Here is a 27593-nt window from a genome sequence, read left to right as displayed (position 1 = left end):
TCAGATCACCGATCTGTGATGTCCCCCCTGGGACAAAGTAAAAAAGTTTAAAAAAAAAAAAATTACCAAATGTATAAAAAAAAAAAATAATAATTCCTAAATAATGAAAAAAAAAAAAATTATTCCCATAAATACATTTCTTTATCTAAATAAATAAATAAAAAAAAAAAAGTACCGTCTGTAACGACCCCACCTATAAAACTATATCACTAGTTAACCCCTTCAGTGAACACAGTAAGAAAAAAGAAAAAACGGGGCAAAAAACAACGCTTTATTATCATACTTGGATTACATTTACGGTTGGGAATAGGGTTGGGATTAGGGTTAGGGGTGTATCTGGGTTAGAGGTGTGGTAAGGGTTACCATTGGGATTAGGGTTAGGGGTGTGGGTGGATTAGGGTTTCAGTTATAACTGGGGGGTTTCCACTGCTTAGGCACATCAGGGGCTCTCCAAACGCGACATGGCGTCAGATCTCAATTCCAGCCAATTCTGCGTTGAAAAAGTAAAACAGTGCTCCTTCCCTTCCGAGCTCTCCCGTGTGCCCAAACAGGGGTTTACCTGTGCCCAACATATGGGGTATCAGTGTACTCAGGACAAATTGGACAACAACTTTTGGGGTCCAATTTCTCCTGTTACCCTTGGAAAAATACAAAACTGCGGGCTAAAAAATAATTTTGGGGGGAAATTTTTTTTTATTAATTTTCACGGCACTGCGTTATAAACTGTAGTGAAACACTTGGGGGTTCAAAGTTCTCACAACACATCTAGATAAGTTCCTTGGGGGGTCTAGTTTCCAATATGGGGTCACTTGTGGGGGGTTTCTACTGTTTAGGTACATTATGGGCTCTGCAAACGCAATGTGACGCCTGCAGACCATTCCATCTAAGTCTGCATTCCAAATGGCGCTCCTTCCCTTCCGAGCCCTCCCATGCACCCAAACGGTGGTTCCCCCCCACATATGGGGTATCAGCGTACTCAGGACAAATTGGACAACAACTTTAGGGGTCCAATTTCTCCTGTTACCCTCGGGAAAATACAAAACTGGGGGCTAAAAAATAATTTTTGTGGGAAAAAAATTTTTGTTTTATTTTTACGGTTCTGCATTATAAACTTCTGTGAAGCAGTTGGTGGGTCAAAGTGCTCACCACACCTCTAGATAAGTTACATAGGGGGTCTCCTTTCCAAAATGGTGTCACTTGTGGGGGGTTTCAATGTTTAGGCACATCAGTGGCTCTCCAAAGGCAACATGGCATCCCGTCTCAATTCCTGTCAATTTTGCATTGAAAAGTCAAACGGCGCTCCTTCCCTTCCAAGCTCTCCCATGCGCCCAAACAGTGGTTTACCGCCACATATGGGGTATCAGCATACTCAGGACAAATTGTACAACAACTTTTGGGGTCCAATTTCTTCTCTTACCCTTGGGAAAATAAAAAATTGGGGGCAAAAATATGATTTTTGTGAAAAAATATGATTTTTTATTTTTACGGTTCTGCATTATAAACGTCTGTGAAGCACTTGGTGGGTCAAAGTGCTCACCACACCTCTAGATAAGTTCCATAGGGGGTCTACTTTCCAAAATGGTGTCACTTGTGGGGGTTTCCACTGTTTAGGCGCATCAGGGGCTCTCCAAACGCAGCATGGCGTCCCATCTCAATTCCTGTCAATTTTGCATTGAAAAGTCAAATTGCCCTCCTTCGCTTCCGAGCTCTGTCATGCGCCCAAACAGTGGTTTACCCCCACATATGGGGTATCGGCGTACTCAGGAGAAATTGTACAACAACTTTTGGGGTCCATTTTCTCCTGTTACCCTTGGTAAAATAAAACAAATTGGAGCTGAAGTAAATTTTTTGTGAAAAAAAGTTAAATGTTAATTTTTATTTAAACATTCCAAAAATTCCTGTGAAACACCTGAAGGGTTAATAAACTTCTTGAATGTGGTTTTGAGCACCTTGAGGGGTGCAGTTTTTAGAATGGTGTCTCACTTGGGTATTTTCTATCATATAGACCCCTCAAAATGACTTCAAATGATGTGGTCCCTAAGTAAAAATGAGAAATTGCTATGCAACTTTTAACCCTTATAACTCCCTAACAAAAAAAATTTTGGTTCCAAAATTGTGCTGATGTAAAGTAGACATGTGGGAAATGTTACTTATTAAGTATTTTGTGTGACATATCTCTGTGATTTAATTGCATAAAAATTCAAAGTTGGAAAATTGCAAAATTTTCCAAATTTTTGCCAAATCTCCATTTTTTTCACAAATAAACGCAGGTAATATCAAATAAATTTTACAACTATCATGAAGTACAATATGTCACGAGAAAACAATGTCACAATCACTAGGATTCGTTGAAGCATTCCAGAGTTATAACCTCATAAAGGGACAGTGGTCAGAATTGTAAAAATTGGCCTGGTCGTTGACGTGCAAACCGCCCTTGGGGGTAAAGGGGTTAATGAGCGGTACCACGTGACCGCTCACACAGGAAGAAGATGTCGGCGCCTGGACAACAAAGAGATGCAGGAATCGCGTGAGGACTTGGAGGGTGAGCCCAGCCAGAGGCGTATCTAGGGGGGGTACAGCCGGCAGGGGGGCGCAGTCAGGCCGCCTAATGGAGTGGTCCGCAGTGTCTCCCCCGGCGGCTGCATTCTGCCACCCCTCTGACTGAGAGTCGCATGTTCTCTGTACCGACTGTCAAGCTGACTTGGAGGGTAAGCCAAGCCAGAGGCATGTCTAGGGGGGTGCAGTTGGACCGCCTAATGCGGCGGTCCGCAGTGTCTCCCCCGGCGGCTGCATTCTGCTGCCCCTCGGACTGAGAGTCGCCTGTTCTCTGTGTCGACTGTGAAGCTGACAGCGGGCACAGAGAAGCTGCAGCGTGCCGGCTCCGTCCTGCTTCCTGTCCGCACTTCCTCTCATACAGACAGTAGCGCCGCTGAATGACGTCATCATTCAGCGGCGGCTGTGCCAGGGAGAGGAAGGCGACGGGGATGCTGTGGCAGAACAGTGAGTGGTTGTATGTGTGTAGCGCTGCGAGGGAATGTGTAGAGAGGTAAATGGTGTTGTGTGTGTCTGTGTAGGGGGAGGAGAGGGCAATGATGGGCTGATGGGGAGAAGGCAATGATGGGGATGGTGGGGGAGGAGGAAATGATGAATGTGGTGTAAAGGACAATAATGGGGGTGGTGGGGAAGTGGAAATGATGGAGGTGGTGGAATGGGCAATGATGGGGGTGGGGGGGACAGAGAAGGCAATGATGGAGGTGGTGGAATGGGCAATGATGGTGGTGAATGGAGAATGCAATGATGGTGGTGGGGAGAAAAATGATGGAGGTGGTGGAAAGGGCAATAATGGGGTGAAGGAATGATGGAGGTGGTAGAATGGGCAAGGATGGTAGTGGTGAAAAGGACAATGATGATGGTGGAGGGGGAGAAAATGATGGAGGTGGTGGAATGGACAAGGATGGTGGTGGTGGAAAAGACAATGATGGTGGTGGTGGAAAGGGCAATAATGGGGATGGTGGGGAGGAGGAAATGATGAATGCGGTGTAAAGGGCACTGATGAGGATTGTGGGGTAGGAGGAAATGATGGAGGTGGGAGAGAAGACAATGTTGGTGGTAGTGGAAAGGACAATGATGGGAGTGGTGGGGAAGGAGGCAATGATGTTGGCGGTGGAGGAGAAGGCTGTGATGGAGGTAGTGGAAATAGCAATGATGGGGTGGTAGGAGAGAAAGCAATGATGGAGGTGGTGGAAAGGGCAATGATGGGGTGGTGGGGGAAAAAGCAATGATGGAAGCGGTGGAGAAGGTAACGATGGAGGTGGTGGAAAGGGCAATGATGGAGTGGTGAGGGAAAAATCAATGATGGAGGTGGTGGAAAGAATGATGGGGTGGTGGGGGAGAATGCAATGATGGTAGTGGTGGAAAGGTCAATAATGGGGGTGGTGGGGAGGAGAAAATGATGGAGGTGGTGGAATGAGCAATGATGGGAGTGGTGGTTGAATGGGCAATGATGGGAGTGGTGGGGGAAAAGACAATGATGGGGTGGTGGGGGAGGGGGAAATGATGGAGGTGGTGGAATGGGCAATGATATGGGGTGGTGGGGGAGAAAGCAATGATGGTGGTGGAGAAGGCAATGACGGAGGTGGTGAAGAGGGCAATGATGGGATGCGTGTGGATTAAGACGAGGGGTGTTGGGAATTGGAATGGGAGGAAGGGGGACTTATAACGGACTTAGGAACAGGGGAGGTGGAGGAAGACATTATCACTTATGTCTAACACAGTTCCTTAGTATAGAGTGTACATTCCTATTAAGTACAGGTCCTTCTCAAAAAATTAGCATATAGTGTTAAATTTCATTATTTACCATAATGTAATGATTACAATTAAACTTTCATATATTATAGATTCATTATCCACCAACTGAAATTTGTCAGGTCTTTTATTGTTTTAATACTGATGATTTTGGCATACAACTCCTGATAACCCAAAAAACCTGTCTCAATAAATTAGCATATCAAGAAAAGGTTCTCTAAACGACCTATTACCCTAATCTTCTGAATCAACTAATTAACTCGAAACACATGCAAAAGATACCTGAGGCTTTTATAAACTCCCTGCCTGGTTCATTACTCAAAACCCCCATCATGGGTAAGACTAGCGACCTGACAGATGTCAAGAAGGCCATCATTGACACCCTCAAGCAAGAGGGTAAGACCCAGAAAGAAATTTCTCAACAAATAGGCTGTTCCCAGAGTGCTGTATCAAGGCACCTCAATGGTAAGTCTGTTGGAAGGAAACAATGTGGCAGAAAACGCTGTACAACGAGAAGAGGAGACCGGACCCTGAGGAAGATTGTGGAGAAAGACCGATTCCAGACCTTGGGGAACCTGAGGAAGCAGTGGACTGAGTCTGGTGTGGAAACATCCAGAGCCACCGTGCACAGGCGTGTGCAGGAAATGGGCTACAGGTGCCGCATTCCCCAGGTAAAGCCACTTTTGAGCTACAGAGAAGCAGCACTGGACTGTTGCTAAGTGGTCCCAAGTACTTTTTTCTGATGAAAGCAAATTTTGCATGTCATTCGGAAATCAAGGTGCCAGAGTCTGGAGGAAGACTGGGGAGAAGGAAATGCCAAAATGCCTGAAGTCCAGTGTCAAGTACCCACAGTCAGTGATGGTGTGGGGTGCCATGTCAGCTGCTGGTGTTGGTCCACTGTGTTTCATCAAGGGCAGGGTCAATGCAGCTAGCTATCAGGAGATTTTGGAGCACTTCATGCTTCCATCGGCTGAAATGCTTTATGGAGATGAAGATTTCATTTTTCAGCACGACCTGGCACCTGCTCACAGTGCCAAAACCACTGGTAAATGGTTTACTGACCATGGTATTACTGTGCTCAATTGGCCTGCCAACTCTCCTGACCTGAACCCCATAGAGAATCTGTGGGATATTGTGAAGAGAAAGTTGAGAGACGCAAGACCCAACACTCTGGATGAGCTTAAGGCCGCTATTGAAGCATCCTGGGCCTCCATAACATCTCAGCAGTGTCACAGGCTGATTGCCTCCATGCCACGCCGCATTGAAGCAGTCATTTCTGCCAAAGGATTCCCGACCAAGTATTGAGTGCATAACTGAACATTATTATTTGTTGGTTTTTTTGTTTGTTATTAAAAAACACTTTTATTTGATTGGATGGGTGAAATATGCTAATTTATTGAGACAGGTTTTTTGGGTTATCAGGAGTTGTATGCCAAAATCATCAGTATTAAAACAATAAAAGACGTGACAAATTTCAGTTGGTGGATAATGAATCTATAATATATGAAAGTTTAATTGTAATCATTACATTATGGTAAATAATGAAATTTAACACTATATGCTAATTTTTTGAGAAGGACCTGTATAACACAGTCCCTTAGTATATAGTCTACTCACGTATTCTGTATAACACCATCCTTAGTTACATAGTTTCCTCTTTTATTATGCATAACATCACCCCTTATTACATACCATCCTCTCTAGTTATATATGGTGCCGTTCCTTTTTATATAGCTTCCCCTGCTGTTATGTACAGTACTGTCTCTTACATAGTGTATTCTTGTTAATTTTGTTATTCACTTGACCCTCTTTTATTACATAGTCCCCTCTTTATTTAGATATAAAATGCTGATGGAGGAGTCGGCGACCAGACGACCAGTCCATCAGCTCCTCCATTACAAAAGAAGCTTTCCCATTGCTGAGGCATCATTGAATTATACAGCTAACAAGAGAGGACGGTATGTAATAAAAAACAGGGCTCTATATAATCCAATATTTAAGGGACGGTACTGTACATAACAAGAGAGGGCACTGTATAATAAGGCATAGCAATATACATAATAAAGGAGATTATGTAACACATGTATGTGTGTGTGGCTATATACAGTGGGGCAAAAAAGTATTTAGTCAGTCAGCAATAGTGCAAGTTCCACCACTTAAAAAGATGATAGGCGTCTGTAAGTTACATCATAGGTAGACCTCAACTATGGGAGACAAACTGAGAAAAAAAAAATCCAGAAAATCACATTGTCTGTTTTTTTAACAATTTATTTGCATATTATGGTGGAAAATAAGTATTTGGTCAGAAACAAAATTTCATCTCAATACTTTGTAATATATCCTTTGTTGGCAATGACAGAGGTCAAACGTTTTCTGTAAGTCTTCACAAGGTTGCCACACACTGTTGTTGGTATGTTGGCCCATTCCTCCATGCAGATCTCCTCTAGAGCAGTGATGTTTTTGGCTTTTCGCTTGGCAACACAGACTTTCAACTCCCTCCAAAGGTTTTCTATAGGGTTGAGATCTGGAGACTGGCTAGGCCACTCCAGGACCTTGAAATGCTTCTTACGAAGCCACTCCTTCGTTGCCCTGGCGGTGTGCTTTGGATCATTGTCATGTTGAAAGACCCAGCCACGTTTCATCTTCAATGCCCTTGCTGATGGAAGGAGGTTTGCACTCAAAATCTCACGATACATGGCCCCATTCATTCTTTCATGTACCCGGATCATTCGTCCTGGCCCCTTTGCAGAGAAACAGCCCCAAAGCATGATGTTTCCACCACCATGCTTTACAGTAGGTATGGTGTTTGATGGATGCAACTCAGTATTCTTTTTCCTCCAAACACGACAAGTTGTGTCTCTACCAAACAGTTCCAGTTTGGTTTCATCAGACCATAGGACATTCTCCCAAAACTCCTCTGGATCATCCAAATGCTCTCTAGCAAACTTCAGACGGGCCCGGACATGTACTGGCTTAAGCAGTGGGACACGTCTGGCACTGCAGGATCTAAGTCCATGGTGGCGTAGTGTGTTACTTATGGTAGGCCTTGTTACATTGGTCCCAGCTCTCTGCAGTTCATTCACTAGGTCCCCCCGCGTGGTTCTGGGATTTTTGCTCACCGTTCTTGTGATCATTCTGACCCCACGGGGTGGGATTTTGCGTGGAGCCCAGATCGAGGGAGATTATCAGTGGTCTTGTATGTCTTCCATTTTCTAATTATTGCTCCCACTGTTGATTTTTTCACTCCAAGCTGGTTGGCTATTGCAGATTCAGTCTTCCCAGCCTGGTGCAGGGCTACAATTTTGTTTCTGGTGTCCTTTGACAGCTCTTTGGTCTTCACCATAGTGGAGTTTGGAGTCAGACTGTTTGAGGGTGTGCACAGGTGTCTTTTTATACTGATAACAAGTTTAAACAGGTGCCATTACTACAGGTAATGAGTGGAGGAAAGAGGAGACTCTTAATGAAGAAGTTACAGGTCTGTGAGAGCCAGAAATCTTGATTGTTTGCTTCTGACCAAATACTTATTTTCCACCATAATATGCAAATAAATTGTTAAAAAAACAGACAATGTGATTTTCTGGATTTTTTTTTCTCAGTTTGTCTCCCATAGTTGAGGTCTACCTATGATGTAAATTACAGACGCCTCTCATCTTTTTAAGTGGTGGAACTTGCACTATTGCTGACTGACTAAATACTTTTTTGCCCCACTGTATATATATAGCTTTGTCGCCATAAAAGGAGGGGAGCCCAGACACATTTTTGCGGGGCCCCAAGCTTTCAGTGTCCACCTCTGCCAGGGATCAATTGTACTCGCATCTTACAGAAGTGAGTACAATTGAGGCTCTGACTGCTGGGTCAGAGTGACGCGAGCAGCATGATCAGATCATGTGATCACGCTGCTGACGTCGCTCACTTGCACTGCAGAGGCGAACACTGGTGGGTGCTCCAGTGGAGCTGAAGATACCGAAGATTAAGTGCACGGGGGGGTTGGGGGGGACAATTTGAGTGGGGATGGGGGATTTATTATGTGTGGGGAGAATTTGAGTGGGGATAGGGGGATTTATTATGTGTGGGGACAATTTGAGTGAGCATAGGGGGATTTATTATGTGTGGAGAGAATTTGAGTGGGGATAGGGGCATTTATTATGTGTGGGGAGACTTGGAGTGGGGATGGGGTTTTTAAATGTGTTTGGGGAGAATTTAAGTGGGGATGGGGGTGTTTAATGTGTGGAGTGAGATTTGGAGTGGAGATGGGATATTTATTGTGTTGGGAGATTTGTAGTGGGGATGGGGGGATTTAATGTGTGGTGGAGATTTGAGGACACAAAATGAAGAGCAAAAAGGAAGATGGAGGGCATATATGAGCAAACAGTACAGGGGAATAGGGGGCATATATGAGGAAACAGTACGGGGTAATATGGGGGCATGTACGACGAAACAGTATGGGGGAATAAGGGCATGTATGAGGAAACAGTGCTGGGGAATGGGGGGGCATGTGCGAGGAAACAGTACTGGGAATAGGGGGCATATATGAGTAAACAGTATGGGGGGATGGGTGCAGACAGTATGGGGAGCGAAAGGGGGAATGTAAGTGGACACAGTATGAGTAGCGATGTGAAAAATGTATGTGGACAGAGTACGGGGAGTGAGGGTGATGGGATGTGTGCAGACACAGTATGGGGAGTCAGGTGAGCAGGCAGTATAGAAAGTGAGGGGGTAAATATATGAGGAGACAGTATGGTGAACAGGGGGATGTGAGAGGAGACAGTATGAGGAGGGAGGGGTAAAGTGTAAGGAGATAGTATGGGGGGAGAAAAGTAAGTGGGCACAGAATAGAAACTGAGTAGTGGGGGGGTAGCATGGAAGGACATTATAAGGGCACAGCCAGGAGGGGACAGTATACCAAGGAGGGGGAAGTATGATGAGAGTACAGTATAAATACTAGGCCCTATAGGGGGGACACAGTATGAGAGGACAGTATGAAGAGGAGGCCGGTATGGAAAGGAGAGGTCAGTGTAAAGAGCATGTACCATAAGAGGGACAGTGAGGGTCATTTTTTTTTTTATTCAGGAGCATTATAATGTCACTTCTATCTTTAAGGGCATCATGTGGAAATTTTCTGCAAAAGAGCGGAGAAGATGGAAGTCTGCAGAGACGAGCTGTGGATGAAAAAACTCATTTATGGGCAGCACGGTGGCGCAGTGGTTAGCACTGCAGCCTTGCAGCGCTGGGGTCCTGGGTTCTAATCCCACCCAGGACAACATCTGCAAAGAGTTTGTATGTTCTCTCCGTGTTTGCGTGGGTTTCCTCCGGGCACTCCGGTTTCCTCCCACATTCCAAAGACATACTGTAAAGCGCTGCGGAATATGTTAGCGCTATATAAAAATAAAGATTATTATTATTATTATCATCATGGGGTATGGACAAGATGAAGAAAAGAAGGAGAATGACTCCAGAGACGACATCATCTATAAGGGTGTGTTTCTACGTTCAGGAAACGCTGCGTTTTTGACGCTGCGTTGAGCAGCGTCAAAAACGCAGCGCCCAGATGTTACAGCATAGTGGAGGGGATTTCATGAAATCCCTTCTCCACTATGCATTAAAAGACGCATGCGGCATACCCGTGAAAACGCACATGCGGCACGTCTTTTAAGAACGCAGCATGCCCTTACATTGCAGAAAAAATGCAAGGACAGCGCTGGTGACCTGCCAGTGACCTCAGGTGCAGATTTAGTCAGGATTTTACCTGCATAAAATCCATGATGCAATCCTGAGCGTGGACACATACCCTTAAGTACCTGGATGTAAATGTTATTTGTGATACTAACTAATTCTCATGTTTTTATTTATGTTAGGAGCATTAAAGGGGATGTCCAGGTTTGTAATGAGTCTGCAGTCATTCTTTGTGACTGCAGACTTCTGAATTCTCACAGTGCGCCCTGCACTCTGTCAGGATTCTCTCGTGCTGGCGATTTACATACATGCAGTCATGCGCTGACTAGACATGTGTGGCCTCACTCAATGAAAATGAACTGAGCGAGGCCGGGCACGTCTAGTCAGAATGTGGTCAGAAGTATTCAAATCACATGCTTGTGCTGATATGACTGTCCACCGGCAAGGGAGAATCCTAAAAGTGTGCCGTGCATTAGCTGTGAGAACTCAGAAGCTGCAATGTCAGGATTCAGCTCTGCAGGTTCCAGTAGTCATCACATGGACACTTCACTCATATACGATTTTCATACTTGTGGTGCTTTGACAATGAGCTTCTCTTCTGCTTCTCTTAGTTTTTCTCTGAACATTGAAAGGGGATTAGGGAGAGGGGCTTATGGGTACATGACTAAGTGTGCAAATCGCATATGAATTCTTGCCCCAGGTGGCAGAAAACCTAGATACAGCTCTGCCGGTATGCTACTCCCGGTGGAGGGATGTCTGTGCACAGTGCAGCACAGGCAGTGAGGCAGGGACGGAGGGTGTTCACAGAGAGAGAATGGAGACCCGGAGACTGCCCATCCCAGTCTATGCCGTAGCCTGGAGCCCTCATTATCATAGGAATATGTCAGTTAATACAGGTAGTGATGGGATGGCTACTTGCGGATATGTGCAGCACTTGCAGTGAGATAAAAAAAAACACTGCTAGCAGCATTTTTTTTCCATTGCTGCAAGTACCGCATTTGCCGGATCGCAGCAAAACTGCAAGTGCTGCACATGTCAGTAAGTCCCATAGGGAATGAATGAGGCCGAACGCAGTGTTGCCGTAAGGCTGGGTTCCCATTGCGTTATGGGACCGCGTTAAACGGACAGCGTTGCACGGCGAAATTAACGCCGTGCAACGCGGCCGTTAACGCGCCCATTCACGCTAATGGGAACGCGCTTCACTAGCGCGTGCCATGTTCGGCACGCGCTAGCGACGCGCCGGGGATTCCTGGCGCGCCGCGGACGCTGCTTGCAGCGTCCGAGGCGCGCCCGCTGTCTGTTCCCTGCTCTCGCAGATCGGGGATCTGCGAGAGCGGGGACGTTACTGCGACCCCGACCGCACCCCATAGAAAACATTGCGTTAGCGCAATCCGCTAGCGCTAAACGGATTGCACTAACGCAATGTGACCCTAGCCTAAGTGATCCGTTACATGGCAAATGTGGAAAAATTGCTGGATCTGCTGCAAAAGGCACATCACATCAGTGATTTTTGCCAAAGTCTATGCCGATAGTGTCATACTCACCAATGGGCGAGGCAGCACTAAAAGTGCCTAGGGCAGCAGAAACTCTAAATACGGCCCTGTAGTAAGTAGACATGTATTCATGGACCAGTAGTTGGGTAAATATGTTCACATATGTAGGTCAGCCTAAAATATAGCAAGACCTTTTATTTTTACGTAGTTGTGTAATGAAAAAAAATATTCTTATATTCTTCTGCACATATGTGTTAATATCAATATGTAATAACCGGGTAAATTAACTAAAATAAACACTGAATATGCACACCTAGTTCTTAGCCGATCACCAATGGAGACGATCCAGTTTCTGAGAAGACCAAATACTGGGTTTTCCTCATATTGTCTTGTGTACTGTGCGAGGAGTTCTCGAACTACTACCTGAAAAACAAAGTTTTTACAATAAATTGTAATGTGTTTCCAAAAGTTGATAAAATCATCATTGTGCAAAAAAGGCAAACAAAAAAAAATGCTTCAAGATACAAATATACAAATATAATTTGATCCAATGTCTTATTAGAGAAAAATACACGTTTTTCTAAATATGTAAATAAGCTGTTAAAGTCTATAGGCCGGACAGTGATCTGCATGAGAATCTGCCCCCAGAGAATGTTATAAACGAAAGGAGATGTTACCAGTATGAGACCTGTAGATCAGGAAAGCGGGCTGTCAGTCACTACATGTCTCACACTGCAAGTGTCCCCTTTTTTAATAAGCTCTGGAGGCAGATTCTCATGCAGATCAATGTCCAGCCCATAGATCTTAGCAGTTCACTTACATAATCACTTACATGATTTCAGGTCTGAGGCTTACAAAATGGTGAATGTAATTTTATACAAATATACAGGCTATACCTTAGTACAAGGTGAGTAAATTATAATCCTACTCAAATTTTTATGTCAGTTACAGTATGAGAAGTAAAATGGTGGTAAAATATGGAGATAAACCTTAACCCCTTTCTGACCTCGGACGGGATAGTACGTCCGAGGTCAGAAGCCCCGCTTTCATGCGGGCTCCGGCAGTGAGCCCGCATTAAAGCCGGGACATGTCAGCTGTTTTGAACAGCTGACATGTGCCCATAATAGGCGCGGGCAGAATCGCGATCTGCCCGCGCCTATTAACTAGTTAAATGCCGCTGTCAAACGCAGACAGCAGCATTTAACTAACGCATCCGGCTGGGCGGCCGGAAATGACGGCATCGCCGACCCCTGTCACATGATCGGGGGTCGGCGATGCTTCAGTATTGTAACCATAGAGGTCCTTGAGACCTCTATGGTTACTGATCGCCGGTAGCTGTGAGCGCCACCCTGTGGTCGGCGCTCACAGCACACCTGATTTTCTGCTACATAGCAGTGAACAGCAGATCGCTGCTATGTAGCAGAGACGATTGTGCTATGCCTGCTTCTAGCCTCCCATGGAGGCTATTGAAGCATGGCAAAAGTAAAAAAAAAAAGTTACAAAAAATGTGAAAAAAATAAAAAAAATATATAAGTTTAAATCACCCCCCTTTCGCCCCAATCAAAATAAATCAATAAAAAAATCAAATCTACACATATTTGGTATCGCCGCGTTCAGAATCGCCCGATCTATCAATTAAAAAAAAGCATTAACCTGATCGCTAAACGGCGTAGCGAGAAAAAAATTTGAAACGCCAGAATTAAGTTTTTTTGGTCGCCGCGACATTGCATTAAAATGCAATAACGGGTGATCAAAAGAACGTATCTGCACCAAAATGCAATCATTAAAAACGTCATCTCGGCACGCAAAAAATAAGCCCTCAATCGACCCCAGATCACGAAAAATGGAGACGCTACGAGTATCGGAAAATGGCACAATTTTTTTTTTTAGCAAAGTTTGGAATTTTTGTTTCACTACTTAGGTAAAAAATAACCTAGTCATGTTAGGTGTCTATGAACTCGTACTGACCTGGAGAATCATAATGTCAGGTCAGTTTTAGCATTTAGTGAACCTAGCAAAAAAGACAAACAAAAAACAAGTGTGGGACTGCACTTTTTTTGCAATTTCACCGCACTTGAAATTTTTTTCCCGTTTTCTAGTACACGACATGCTAAAACCAATGATGTCGTTCAAAAGTACAACTCGTCCCGCAAGGGTGAACACTATTTGCTTTCAAGGCATCAATTTTTTTTAGGTATACTTGCACAAAACTTGGCAGGGCAGAGCGGTCATCAAAAACAAATTGGAGAACTAACCAGGCAGTTAGTGTTACTGTTCGGGTTCGTCTGCCAGAACACGGGGTGTTTGTCAAGCTGTCATGTGCATGTCAGCACGGCAAACACGGCTTCTGATCGGCAGTAAAATCATCTCCGCCAGTCAGAAAGCCGCGGTTCCCATGCTGTCAAAAGGCAGCGTGAGCGCTCAGCTGTGATTGGAGGTATAAGGTTTACCTCCAGTCACAGGTGTCAGTTGATGGGACTACTGTTCCCATCATCAGACACCTGCTGCCGCAAAATAGCAGTGAGAGCAAGAGTGGTTGATGGGAGTATTCATCAGCCGCTCCTGTGCTGTAAATAAATAATTAAAAAAAACAAACAAAAAAAAAAACAGCATGGGTTCCCCTGTATTTTGATAACCAGACAGGCAAAATTCACAGCTGTGGACTGCATCCCTCAGTTGTCAGCTTCAACAAAGCTGGTTATCAGGAATAGAGGGGTCCCCACGCCATATTTTTATTTATTTTTAAATTATTTAAATTAATAATTAAAAAAAAAAAGGCTTGGGGTCCCCTCCATTTTTGACAACCAGCAAAGCACAGTGTCAGTGACTAGAGGTGACATCACTGAGGCTGCATTCCTAGCCAGGCTGTGCTGTGGTGACCTTGGTGAGATCCCCGCTAGCAGCATGAGAAAAACTCTCATGACTCACCCTTGACACACCTAGCCCCTGTTGCTGTGATTTCCTCAACTGTGAGATATAATCCCTGAGGTTTCTCTTTTTCAGTGCGTGAACGTGATGCTTTATTTGGACTCAGGAATATTTGATTATTATAACCTGAACTGTTATATACTCAGAACCTTGATAAAGAACTTCTTGGTTGATGGTGCAATGCTGCTGAGAATACATTACTGTATGTTTAATGTTCTATTTTACGTATTTTGTTTGTTTCTTTTGTCATTGAAAGTATGATTATATCATTGATATTGTGGATGATGATTTGATGGATTATTCTGATTTTATACTGCAATGTCACAGGCCTGTCATATCATTTTGTGAAATCTTTCAATAAAAAGAAAAACTCATGGTGCTAGCGAGGATCTCACCGAGGTTACGGCAGTTCAGCCTGGCTGGGAACGCAGCCTCAGTAACCGGAGGTAACCTCGATGACGTCAAAGCCAGTCACTGATGCTGCACTTGCAGTAGCTCATTCACCAGTGGTTTTCAGCCTGGACGGTTACAGGTTGGCACCATCCAGGTTGAAAATGGTTTATCCCCCAGACATGGATTACGGCGTGGGACAGAACGGACAGGTGAGGGATATTGTTGTTTTTTTATTTTAGTTTTATTACAGGAGACAAGGGATTCAGTGGAATTTGGCATTAGGTGAGTATAACTCTGTTTGTTATTTTAAATAAAAAAGTAAAAGTGTGTTTTGTTTTATTTCTAATAAAGGACTTTATTCTGACTGTGTGCTTATTTACCATGTAAATATAGGATTAGTAATGGATAAGTGTCTTATAAACGTCTCTCCATTACTAAGCCGTGGGCTTGATGTCACCTGACAATACAGAGGTGACATCAACCCCACAAATATGAACCCCACTTGACACTACTACAGTGCAAGTGGGAAGAGTCGAGCAAAGCACCAGAATTGGTGCATCTAATAGATGCGCCTTTTCTGGGCAGCTGCGGGCTGCTATTTTTAGGCTGGGAGGGCAATATCCATGTCTCCTTACCAGCCTGAGAATACCAGCCCCCAGCTGTCTGCTTTACCAAGGCTTGTTGTCAAAAATGAGGGGGACCCTACACCGCTTTAAATTATTTACTTAAATAATTAAAAATACGGCGTGGGGACCCCTCTGCTGATACCAGTGACCGGAGGTAAACTTTAGACTTTCGAGCACAGCTGAGCGCTCACGCTGTCTTTTATCTGCGAAGGAACCGCTGCTCTCTGATCGGCGGGGATGATTTCACCGCCAATCAGATGCAGTGTTTGCCACACTGTCACGCACATGATAGCGTGGCAAACACTGGATGTTCGGGCCCCCCATTCAAGTGAATGGTTTCCTGATTCGGGTTCAGGTCCTGGTACTGTTCTGGTATCTGAACTTTTTGTAACTGTTCGGCCGAACTTCCAGGTGTCCGCCCATCACTACTAACCACTGATCTTATGTGGATGTAAGTTTGTGTACATTCATAGGGAGTGGTGCTTGCAGAAGCTAGTCGGGGGCAGCTTAAGAGTAGTTTAATCCGTAGCTATGGTCCCTAGTTGGATCTTCAAACTATACTTTCTCTGAAATACCAGACCATTGCAGAGAAAAACATGCCTGCCTGCAATAAGCTCTGATTCATGCTGCCGATGAGTTGGTTCAGCTTACAGGTACCTTGTATTCAAAGATCCTTTTGAAACAGAGTAATTAATGCAAGTGTAAAGAAAGATTAAAATAATTAAAAAAGGTACGGTATGTTTTTCATCCTTGACTAACATGGTGTTTAGCTTATCACTATGCTATACTGGTGAATGCAATCTGTTGTTCCTGTAGGCAGACATGAGTTTGTGTGTGTATTGTAAGAGGGTCACTGGCAATGTGCTTGGGGGAGATATGTTTCACTGAGGTTATTAGTTTCAGTGATATAAACCTGGAAGGGTTGCTCCAGCATGTTGTGTGTTGAGAGGGGTTAGTCAGCCATGACAGGGCTAGGTGTATTATGAGCAGCTGAAGAGGTGGGCGGGACAGCTGTTCACCATATCTCCACCCTCGGGAGGAGTCCAGGACCAAAAAGTGAAGCCTTTGGACTTAATGATTGCTCTGTGTACTCTGGAGGGGAGCTGACCTCTACAGCTGGGCTCTTGGTAAACAGAGTTGAATCCTGTTTCCTGTGCGTTTATAAGGACTACAGTGAGTGCTGTTTTATTTATATAAAAAAGAATGAATATGTCTATTTCTTTTGTTTGGACTGGTTTATGTAGACTGTTTTAATAAACCAGTTGAAAATGTAAACAAGAAGCATTCCTGTGACTACCTCGTTAAGCAGCCAAGTGAGCCAATCTACCACAGTATGCATACATAACTATCTATTGTGTGCGTATGTATGTGTGTGAACATCTATATACAGTGCCATGTAAAAGTCTAGACACCCCTGGTCAAAATGACTGTTATTGTGAACAGTTAAGCATCATCATCTGGCACCGGGGATGTTCAGGAAGGAAATGGAGGCGGTGCCTGGAGGCCCTGAGTGATGGCTGGGAGGCGTTTGTGTCAGGGGGGAAAAGACATGTCCCCCTGACAAACTGCAGGTATGAGGGGCAAATTCTAAAAATGATTATTTCAGCGTTGGCAGGGACCCGAATTAAAAGAGCCACCTTGATAGAATGCAGCATTAGTGCTGGACAAGGTGGCTTTTTTAGTTAAAAACACCTGGGGGGTGACAGGCTCCCTTTAAAATGCTTTGTTATCTTAAAATAGCCTTCTCCTGCATTGTGGGTGTTAAGCACATGGTTGTTGAACCACCTTGCCACGGTGAGAGGAGAGCCTGGAGGGGCGTAACTAAGCGAACAGCTGACTATTCGCTAGGTTCCCCGATGGTAAGGTTAAACTTGGATCCATGACAACTCAAAGTACTACTCCAGGATGAACACACGGAGCCATGATAGCTGACCCCCAAGGGGGACAGGGAAGCAGGTGTCATGGTGTGACGGTCTTCAGTAAGGAAGAGGGGCCTCAAACTGTCCCTGGGGATGGCATCATAAGTATCCCTGTCCCGGGGGTACTCAAAGGTAGAGAGGTCTGAGTCTCCTCCGACCTTACTATGCTCCAGTAAAAACCCTAATATGTCCCCTCCCCCACCCCATGAGGCATGGAATAAAAAAAGAAAGGTAAACCAGACACAAAGACAAAACAGGGATAACAGAAAATCCGTATACAAAAGCACTAACCCACAATAGGGAGGAGGATATGGACAGAGAGGCATAAACTAAATGGGAAAAGTGAACAAGAGATAAACACACACATACAACAGCAACCTACAGAACACCACAATTCCAAGTCCAACTACTTAGCTTTAACATAGGAAGAAAAATTTCTAATACCAACATCAAACTCATATTCAGCACAGTGTCTCCTAAGAGCAGGGAAGCAGAGCTTTCACCGTCAGGACAGAAAGGGTCTGGCCAGGTTTTACAGGAAGAGTTAACGACCAGATCAGAAGCAGCTGAAATGGAGCTCCAAGTTTCTGACCAGCATAGAAAGGGTCATTAACCTTTTCAGCACCAAAGGAAACCAAATTAATCTAATATGGGATTCAAATACACAGGTTAAATGGAAGATCTGAAATTCACAATACGCAGTTATCTTTTACCCACAGATCTCCCAGGTTGGCGTGACACACTCATGACAGCAGACAGGCCAGGAACTGGATAGCAGGATAATACGGCTGGAAGACTAGTGCTGGATCAGGCATAAGCAGGACATGTGCTGGTACATGGGACAGTCACAGGATCACAGATGAAGGTTCAGAGGTGCAGGTTCTGACTGGGCAGGTGAAGTTAGTGGCGGGTCAGACGGATAAGGACTAGACACAGGAGGGCGAAATCGGGTATGGGTTCAGTAGGATGGACTGGAACAGAACTAGACAGGGCAGACAGGATCAGAGAACACAGGTACGGGGACCTAATAATTAGCTAGCAGGATAAAAACTGAATAACTAAAGTTGCTAAGGCACCTCCCAATAGGGGAAGATGCCTTATACACCAAATGTATCCCAGCTATTGGCAGGGTAGGTTTTAGGAACGCACACGCCAGCACTTTAAGAGGCCGGGAGCTCGAGGACCTTGAGAACACACCCAAGAGACCTGCATGCCATGTGCAGATCCTGGGAGGGAGCAGACACTGAGGGAACGTGGACAGGTGAGTGCACATGCTGGCATCCCTGAAAGAGAGGAAGAAGACAAGTGCAGGTGCATTGGGGCTGCTTTAACAGTGGGCCTCCACCATTTTCATTTTCAGAGTGCTAGGCAGCTGTTTAGAAAAAACAATGGCAGCTGTTTTTTGGCATAAGGTTAGAGGAGGCTGGGTTTTTATCAAGCTGAGAAATTTGTATCCACTGGATATTACTAACAATGATAGTGAACAATCCTTAACATTAACAGGCTAATTAAGGTCTGAAACCTTGCTCAAAGTTATAGCACACAATTCTCCAATGGGGCCCAAACGTTTGCATTGGCCCATTTTCCGTTTTCAATTTTTAAAATAAAAAAAATGACTGCGTAAAATACAAAGGAAATGTGTTATCTTTAATTTAGGCCTTTAAGAGATCATTTCATCTTCAACTTCAACTTGTTAACTGTTCACAATAACAGTAATTATTACCAGGGGTGCCCAAATGTTTACATGCCACAACTTTTGGCGTTATAACGGTTTTCTAAAACATATTCAAGATACAGTACAATAAAAAATCCCCCACGTGCAGTGAATGCAGCTATACATTAGACAAAGATGTACACCCAGAGATGCTGGTAAGCAATAAGAAGAACTTACTTCTGCCTTGTAGGTGCAGGGTAGTTAATCACAAATCCAATTGACTGGGGGTCAATCAGAGTGCACTCGCAAAGTTGGCCAGCATGAGGTCTGGTGAGGATCGCAGCAAGGGTTAAGTGGGGGTATGGCGTGCCACAGAGGGAGCGTCCTCCCTGGGCAGATGGGGAAGCCTCCGATGCTGCTGTGCGGCTTAACACACTAGCGGCGGCGTGCTTCGGCTGAAAGATGCCGCCGTGAGGTAGCGCTGTGTGGGGGCGTGGTCAGGGTGACATCACCAGACAACAGGCGGGCGAGAGGGTCAGACTTTCCAACGTGTTTCAAAGGTGCTCGGACCTTCTTTGTCAGGGATGCTGACCTGGGATGCACTCTGCCTTACATATGAATAATTGACCGTAGCACCCCCCCAATGCATGCCTCCAATGCGAGTGCCAAGCATCAATCATAAATGCAATGGGAAAGTACTAAATAGGGACAGGCATAGTGGTACAAGTTAGTATTGGTTTATATATATATATCAAAGCTATGCCTATCTGCTATAAATTGGAAGATGTATGGATAAAATAAACGATAAATATATATACTGTATCTACCTAGAAACATGTGTGCTGCAATAATTGGTGAAACCTTTATTAACCCCTTTATCCCCAAGGGTGGTTTGCATGTTAATGACCGGGCCAATTTTTACAATTCTGACCACTGTCCCTTAAAGAGGTTATAACTCTGGAACGCTTCAACGGATCTTGGCGATTCGGACACTGTTTCTCGTGACATATTGTACTTCATGATAGTGGTAAAATTTCTTCGATATAACTTGCGTTTATTTGTGAAAAAAACAGAAATTTGGTGAAAATTTTGAAAACTTTGAATTTTTATGCCCTTAAATCATAGAGATATGTCATGTAAAATAATTAAGTAACATTTCCCACATGTCTACTTTACATCAGCACAATTTTGGAACCAAACATTTTTTTTGTTAGGGAGTTATAAGGGTTAAAAGGTGACCAGCAATTTCTCATTTTTACAACACCAATATTTTTTAGGGACCACATCACATTTGAAGTCATTTTGAGTGGTCTATATGATAGAAAATAACCAAGTGTGACACCATTCTAAAAACTGCATCCCTCAAGGTGCTCAAAACCACATTCAAGAAATTTATTAACTCTTCAGGTGTTTTACAGGAATTTTTGGAATGTTTAAAAAAAAAAATGAACATTTAACTTTTTTTCACAAAAAATTTACTTCAGCTCTAATTTGTTTTATTTTCCCAAGGGTAAGAGAAGAAATTGGACCCCAAAAGTTGTTGTGCCATTTGTTCGGAGTGTGCTGATACCCCACATGTGGGGGTAAACCACTGTTTGGGCACATGGCAGAGATCGGAAGGGAAGGAGCACCGTTTGACTTTTCAATGCAAAATTGACTGGAATTGAGATGGGACGCCATGTTGCGTTAGGAGAGCCCCTGATGTGCCTAAACATTGAAACCCCTCACAAGTGACACCATTTTGGAAAGTAGACCCCATAAGGAACTTATCCAGCTATGTTTTGACAGCTTTGAACTCCCAAGTGTTTCACTACAGTTTATAATGCAGAGCCGTGAAAATAAAAAAAAAAAAATTCACAAAAATTATTTTTTAGCCATTTGGAATGCAGACTTCGATGGATTGGTCTGCAGGCGTCACGTTGCATTTGCAAAGCCCCTGATGCACCTAAACAGTAGATACCCCCCAGAAGTGACACCATTTTGGAAAGTAGACCCCCTAAGGAACTTATCGAGCTGTAGTGTTTCACTACAGTTTATAATGCATAGCCCTGAAAATAAAAAAAAAATTTTTCAAAAAAATTATTTTTTAGCCCCCAGTTTTGTATTTCCCCAAGGGTAACAGGAAAAATTCGACCCCAAAAGTTGTTATCCAATTTGTCCTGAGTACGCTGATACCCCATATGTGGGGGGAACCACCTTTTGTACGCATGGCAGAGCTCGGTAGGGAAGGAGCGCCATTTGGAATGCAGACTTAGATGGATTGGTCTGCAGGCATCATGTTGCATTTGCAAAGCCCCTGATGCATCTAAACAGTAGATACCCCCCAGAAGTGACACCGTTTTGGAAAGTAGACCCCTTAAGGAACTTATCTAGATGTGTTTGACAGCTTTGAACCCCCAAGTGTTTCACTAGTTTATAAAGCAGAGTCGTGAAAATAAAAATTAATTTTTTTCCCACAAAAATGTTTTTTTAGACCCCAAAATTTTTATTTTTCCAAGGGTAACAAGAGAAATTGGACCCCAATAGTTGTTGTCCCATTTGTCCTGAGTACGCTGATACCCTATATGTTGGGGTAAACCCCTGTCTGGGCGCACGGGAGAGCTTGGAAGGGAAGTACCACTGTTTCACTTTTTCAACGCAGAATTGGCTGGAATTAAGATCGGACGCCATGTCACGTTTGGAGAGCCCCTGATGTGCCTAAGCAGTGGAATCCTCCAATTCCAGCTGAAACCATAGCCCCAACACACCCCTAACCCTAATCCCAACCATAATCCTAACCACACCCCTAACCCTGACACACCCCTAACCCTAATCCCAACCGTAAATGCAACCCCAACCCTAACTTTAGCCCCAACCCTAACTTTAGCCCCAACCCTAACCCTAGCCCCAACCCTAACCCCAACCCTAGCCACAGACCTAGCCCCAACCCTAACCCCAACCCTAACCCCAATCCTAGCCCCAACCCTAGCCCTAATGGGTAAATGGAAATAAATAAATGTTTTTAATTTTTTTATGTTTCCCTAACTAAAGGGGTGATGAAGGGGGGTTTGATTTACTTTTATTGTGGGTTTTCTAGCGGATTTTTATGATTGGCAGCCTTCACACACTAAAAGACGCTTTTTATGGCAAAAAATATTTTTTGCGTTGCCACATTTTGAGACCTACAATTTTTCCATATTTTGGTCCACAGAGTCATGTGAGGTCTTGTTTTTTTGCAGGACGAGTTGACGCTTTTATTGAAAACATTTTCAGGCATGTGACATTTTTTGATCGCTTTTTATTCCGATTTTTGTGAGGCAGAATGACCAAAAAACAGCTATTCATGAATTTCTTTTAGGGGGGGGGGGGGGGCATTTATACAGTTCCGCGTTTGGTAAAATGGATGAAGCAGTTTTATTCTTCGGGTCAGTACGATTGCAGCGATACCTCATTTATATCATTTTTTTATGTTTTGGCACTTTTTATACGATAAAAACTATTTTATAGAAAAAATAATTATTTTTGCATCGCTTTATTCTGAGGACTGTAACTTTTTTATTTTTTCGCTGATGATGCTGTATTGCGGCTCGTTTTTTGCGGGACAAGATGACGTTTTCAGCGGTACCATGGTTATTTATATCTGTCTTTTTGATCGTGTGTTATTCCACTTTTTGCTTGGCGGTATGATAATAAAGCGTTGTTTTTTGCCTCTTTTCTTTTTTTTACGGTGTTCACTGAAGGGGTTAACTAGTGGGACAGTTTTATAGGTCGGGTCGTTACGGATGCGGCGATACTAAATATGTGTACTTTTATTGTTTTTTTTTTTCTTTTTATTTAGATAAAGAAATGTATTTATGGGAACAATATACCGTATATACTCGAGTATAAGCCGACCCGAGTATAAGCCGACCCCCTAATTTTGCCACAAAAAAACTGGGAAAACTTATTGACTCGAGTATAAGCCTAGGGTAGGAAATGCAGCAGCTACCGGTGAATTTCAAAAATAAAAATAGATACCAATAAAAGTAAAATTATATATATAATGCTCTGCACCGTTCATTATTTCCCCATAGCTGTGCCATATAGTGCTCTGCACTGTTCATTATTGCCCCATAGCTGTGCCATATAGTGTCTGCACTGTTCATTATTTCCCCATAGCTGTGCCATATAGTGCTCTGCACTGTTCATTATTGCCCCATAGCTGTGCCATATAGTGCTCTGCACCGTTCATTATTGCCCCATAGCTGTGCCATATAGTGCTCTGCACTGTTCATTATAGCCCCATAGCTGTGCCATATAGTGCTCTGCACCGTTCATTATTGCCCCATAGCTGTGCCATATAGTGCTCTGCACCGTTCATTATTTCCCCATAGCTGTGCCATATAGTGCTCTGCACTGTTCATTATTGCCCCATAGCTGTGCCATATAGTGCTCTGCACTGTTCATTATTGCCCCATAGCTGTGCCATATAGTGCTCTGCACTGTTCATTATTGCCCCATAGCTGTGCCATATAGTGCTCTGCACTGTTCATTATTGCCCCATGGCTCTGCCATATAGTGCTCTGAACCGTTCATTATTGCCCCATAGCTGTGCCATAAAGTGCTCTGCACCGTTCATTATTGTCCCATAGCTGTGCCCCATGTAGTGCTCTGCACCTTTCATTATTGCCCCATAGCTGTGCCATATAAAGCTGTGCCCCATTGCTGCTGCTGCTGCTGCAATAAAAAAAAAAAACACACACACTCACCTCTTGTTTGCAGCTCCTCAGCGTCCGGTCCCGGCATCTCTCCGCACTAACTGATCAGGCAGAGGGCGCCGCGCACACTATATGCGTCATCGCGCCCTCTGACCTGCACAGTCAGTGCAGATAGATGCTGGGAAGATGGAGCGGCGCCGGGAAGATGGAGCGGCGCCCGGCGGCTGGAACGGGGACAGGTAAATATGCGATACTTACCTGGTCCCGGCGTCTGGCTCCTTCTACCGCACAGCTGGTCTTCGGTGCCGCAGCTTCTTCCTCTATCAGCGGTCACCGTTACCGCTGACTAGAGAAATGAATATGTGGCTCCACCCCTATGGGAGGTGGAGCCGCATATTCATTTCTCTAATGAGCGGTCCCACGTGACCGCTGAACAGGGGAAGAACTGCAGCACCGAAGACCGTGGGACAGGCGGGGAGCGCCAGGATCGCTGGAAGCAGGTAAGTATGCCTCAGCGACCTCTCTCCCTCACCCGCTGACCCTGCCACCCACCTTGACTCGAGTATAAGCCGAGAGGGGCACTTTCAGCCCAAAAATTTGGGCTGAAAATCTCGGCTTATACTCGAGTATATACAGTATATATTTTTTTACACATCTAAAAATTTTTTTTTTTTTACTTTGTCCCAGGGGGGACATCACTGTATAGTGACATATCGCTGATCTGGAAGTACTCCCTGCAGGACCCGGAAGTAGCCCAGCGGCCATTTTGGATCCGGGGCCTGCAGGGAGGAGACGCTCGGTACAAGGTGAGCACATCGCTGCGCGATGCTTCCTTATACCGCCGGCACACTGCGATCATGTTTGATCTTAGAACAAAAATCACAACAAATAAAAAGAAATATCCAGGCTGAGATGGGCTATAGCCCTGCTCCCTCCGTAAATGCATAAGTGTAGCAAAATATACTAATGGGTGTACTACTCCCAAAACATGAAACGAACTAGAGAACATGGAGTAAAATGAACACCAACAGATTGAAATATAAAAACAATCATTTTATTAATGCACTTAAAATGTACAAAAACAGCCCAATCAAAAGGGCAAAATACAATAACGAGGAAGGAGCACAGCAGGAGGACCGAGGACACTGGTGATCATGGGTGAGTGATGGTATCCTACTGATACTTGTAGGGAGTTTGGGAATCCCATATTTATGGCGGCATCCATAGAAGTCTGTGGGTAGAACGTGGATGTTGGATCCATTTGGATTTTTTTCTTCCCCCTCCCTTTTGTTTCTGGATTTACTATACCTGCCCCTATACATACCTCACTATTGGTCCAGATAGCCTGCTGTGCTAGCAGGTTCCTTGTACCCTTCCTCATGTTTGATCGTGGTGTGCCGGGGGTCAATGTGCCATGACCGCTCCTGGCACATAGTGCCGGATGTCAGCTGCGATAGTCAGCTGACACCCGGCCGCAATCGGCCGTGCTACCCCCGTGAGCGCGGCCGATGGTGCTGGACGTACTATTCAGTCCTTGGGAATTAGGGCCCACCCCACATGGACGGAATAGTACGTCCAATGTCAGAAAGGGGTTAAAATTATAGAAAAAGCTATGTTAAAATTAACCCTGAAAGGGAATATGGTGATTAAAAGCATGTGTTTTTAATTATACTTTTTATTAAAAAAGTGTGCAAATAATACAATAAAAGGACTTGTAGAAAAAAGTAAAGAATGTAAAATAAAATTTAAAAAAAAAAAATATACATATATATATATATACTAGCTGAAGAGCCCGGCGTTGCCTGGGCATAGTAAATATCTGTGGTTAGTTATAGCACCTCACTTCTCTTATTTTCCCATCACGCCTCTCATTTTCCCAATCACATCTCTCATTTTCTCCCTCACACCTCTCATTTTCTCCCTCACTCCTCTCATTCCCCCCTAACACTTGTCATTTCAACCTCACATCTGTCATTTTCTGATCACTCCACTATTTTTCCTCACTCCTCTCATTTTGCACTCACACCTTTTCATTTTCACCTCACACCTCTCATTTTCACCTCATCACCTCAGTAAATACATGTTTGTCATCTCCCTTATATATAGTATACATCTGTATGTCATCTCCTGTATATAGTATATACCTGTATGTCATCTCCCCTGTATATAGTATATACCTGCTGTGTGTCATCTCCCCTATATATAGTATATACCTGAATGTCATCTCCTTCTATATATAGTATATACCTGTATGTCATCTCCTCCTGTATATAGTATATACCTGTGTGTCATCTCCCCTGTATATAGTATATATCTGAGTGTCATCTCCTCCTGCATATAGTATATACCTGCATGTCATCTTCTATATATAGCATATACCTGTATGTCATCTCCTCCTGTATATAGTATATACCTGTGTGTCATCTCCCCTGTATATAGTATATATCTGAGTGTCATCTCCTCCTGCATATAGTATATACCTGCATGTCATCTTCTATATATAGCATATACCTGTATGTCATCTCCTCCTGTATATAGTATATACCTGTATGTCATCTTCTCCTGTATATATATGTACCTATATGTCATCTCCTCCTCTATATAGTATATACCTGTGTGTCATCTCTCCTGTATATAGTATATATCTGTGTCATCTCCCCTGTATATAGTATATACCTGTGTGTCATCTCCTCCTGTATTAGACCTCGTTCACACGTTATTTGCTCAGTATTTTTACCTCAGTATTTGTAAGCTAAATTGGCAGCCTGATAAATCCCCAGCCAACAGGAAGCCATCCCCCTGGCAGTATATATTAGCTCACACATACACATAATAGACAGGTCATGTGACTGACAGCTGCCGTATTTCCTATATGGTGCAATTGTTGTAGTTTGTCTGCTTATTAATCAGATTTTTATTTTTGAAAGATAATACCAGACTTGTGTGTGATTTAGGGCGAGTTTCGTTTGTCAAGTTGTGTGTGTTGAGTTGCGTGTGGCGACATGCATGTAGCGACTTTTGTGAGATGAGTTTTGTGTAGCAGCATGCGTGTAGCAACTTTTTGTGTGTCGAGTTGCATGTGACAGGTTAGTGTAGCAATTTGTGTGCAGCAAGTTTTGCGCATGGCGAGTTTTGCGCGTTGCGAGTATTATGTGTGGTGCCTTTTGAGTATGTGCAAGTTTTGTGTGGGGCAACTTTTGCATGTGTTGCAACTTTTGTGCATGTGGCAATTTTTCCGCGTGTGCAAGTTTTGCGTGTGGTGAGTTTTTCATGAGGAGAATTTTGCACTTGTGGCGAGTATTGCAAGAGCCTAGTTTTTGCATGTGGCGAGTTCTGCGCGTGGCGAGTTTTGAGTGGCGACTTTTGTGTTTTGACTTTTATGTGGCGAGGTTGGTGTATTTGTGGTGAAATGTGTGCTGAGGGTAATATGTGTTCAAGCACGTGGTAGTGTGTGGCGCATTTTGTGTGTGTTCATATCCCCGTGTGTGGTGAGTATCCCATGTCGAGGCCCCACCTTAGCAACTGTACGGTATATACTCTTTGGCGCCATCGCTCTCATTCTTTAAGTCCCCCTTGTTCATATCTGGCAGCTGTCAATTTGCCTCCTACACTTTTCCTTTCATTTTTTCCCATTATGTAGATAGGGGCAAAATTGTTTAGTGAATTGGAAAGCGCGGGGTTAATATTTCACCTCACAATATAGCCTATGACGCTCTCGGGGTCCAGACATGTGACTGTGCAAAATTTTGTGGCTGTAGCTGTGACGCCTCCAACACTTTTCCTTTCACTTTTTCCCCATTATGTAGATAGGGGCAAAATTGTTTGGTGAATTGGAACGCGCGGAGTTAAAATTTCACCTCACAACGTAGCCTATGACGCTCTCAGGGTCCAGACATGTGACTGTGCAAAATTTTGTTGCTGTAGCT

The 27593-nt window shown here is 44.0% G+C and overlaps 1 protein-coding gene across 1 annotated transcript in view; it reads right to left on the bottom strand.

The window, feature by feature from the left end:
• Nucleotides 1-27593, bottom strand: part of ACOXL (acyl-CoA oxidase like) — a 786620-nt gene that overhangs the window by 209332 nt on the left and 549695 nt on the right. Inside the window, exon 14 of the mRNA XM_069769203.1 lies at nucleotides 11785-11894. Coding sequence (XP_069625304.1) covers nucleotides 11785-11894 — 110 coding nt within the window. The remainder of the gene's footprint in view (nucleotides 1-11784; nucleotides 11895-27593) is intronic.

The sequence above is a fragment of the Ranitomeya imitator genome, chromosome 5 (assembly GCF_032444005.1).
Source record: "Ranitomeya imitator isolate aRanImi1 chromosome 5, aRanImi1.pri, whole genome shotgun sequence".
Lineage (NCBI taxonomy): Eukaryota > Metazoa > Chordata > Amphibia > Anura > Dendrobatidae > Ranitomeya > Ranitomeya imitator.
Note: the sequence above shows the minus strand (reverse complement) of the source record. Positions and strands in the feature narration are given on the sequence as shown.